The 1,239-nt window shown below is 43.7% G+C and overlaps 1 protein-coding gene across 1 annotated transcript; it reads left to right on the top strand. All coding sequences in view use genetic code 11, as the record gives it.

The window, feature by feature from the left end:
* Nucleotides 1-94: 94 nt before the first annotated feature.
* Nucleotides 95-809, top strand: EGR_11015 (hypothetical protein; the record flags this gene model as incomplete). The annotated part of the gene is made up of 2 exons (XM_024500264.1): nucleotides 95-214; nucleotides 612-809. The coding sequence occupies 2 exons, from the start codon at nucleotides 95-97 to the stop codon at nucleotides 807-809; spliced, it is 318 nt and encodes a 105-aa protein (XP_024345324.1).
* Nucleotides 810-1,239: the final 430 nt, after the last annotated feature.

Below are 1,239 nucleotides of genomic sequence, written 5' to 3'. Positions count from 1 at the left end.
TGCACTTCTTGGTGCACGCAGGAGTTGGCAGCCTGCCCGCTGGCCAGCTAGTGGAAGAGGGTACAGCTCCGGATTGTGAGTCCTGGTTGTCAAGATGGCCTCAATATTGCGTAAGGGCACAAGTTTTCTTGGATGTCGTCGATTGTTCACCTGTACGCGAAAAGAAAACATATCTACTTCAGATCAGATTTTTCTGTTAATCGATCCATCCAGTGTATGTTCATTCGATGCAAATGATACAAGAACGAGACCAACGTTAGGATTACAAGCCAACTGCGCCCTAGTCACCCACTTACCATTTCATTCATACATTTAGCTGCTCATTCATGGCTATTTATGGGAACTGGTGATTGACCTTAAACGTGGAGTTGTATTGTTTTAAAGTAAGGTAGCATTTGATGCGCAACTAACGCCATCTTAGCCAATCAGAATAGCAAACAAGCCGAGCTGAGATTCTTTTCCGGATTGAAGACACAAGAAAAGAGCTTTTGAAAGAAGGACGTAACTGCAGATGGGAGACTGAAAACGAGGTCAGAGTACCCAACTGCACTTCTTGTTCTCAGCTCCATAACTCGCCACTGCTTAAGTTCTCTGCCTCATTTCCCTACTAGTTCACTGTATCACCACCCCTCCACAACTCAAGTTTTCTACCTATCCACCTCACACTCCAGCGCCCCACTTCCCAGCCTCTCTACCAATCTGAGTATCCAGCCACCACTCTAGATTTCTATCTTACTACTATTCTCCATTTACCTATCACTATGACTCTACCTCACGATCAGACCTACAAACCGCCTTTTCCACAGTGAACCATTTATTAAAACCATGTTTCTTACAGAAAACGCTGCATTTGTGATATGGAAAAGAAGGCTTTTAGGACGCCCTTCTTTACAGTACATAGGAGGGAAAGTGTCACCTACGGATTGTCAGAAAGGTTCACTTTACCTACGTCTGAAAGCTAGGGGAGGGTTTAGGGTAGAGATCGTAGGCTATAGGGTTTATCTCTTATTTCTTACGAAAAATTACCCTACGCTTCCTAGCGACTGCCAGAATGCATCAAGAAGGAGATTGATTAAAAACATCTCATCACCCATAAATATATCAACGCATGCTTATTCAGGCATGCAGACATGCACAAACATGCACAGATATTTATTTGAATGGAGAAGCTCATCTTACAAATGATTTGCACTTGCGCTGATGGTGGCAGAATAAGTGGGCTAGGGAGGTGTTAGTCTT

This window comes from Echinococcus granulosus (assembly GCF_000524195.1).
Source record: "Echinococcus granulosus chromosome Unknown EG_S00330, whole genome shotgun sequence".
Lineage (NCBI taxonomy): Eukaryota > Metazoa > Platyhelminthes > Cestoda > Cyclophyllidea > Taeniidae > Echinococcus > Echinococcus granulosus.
The sequence above is the reverse complement of the archived record's forward strand: the minus strand, read 5'-3'. Positions and strand labels throughout refer to the sequence as shown.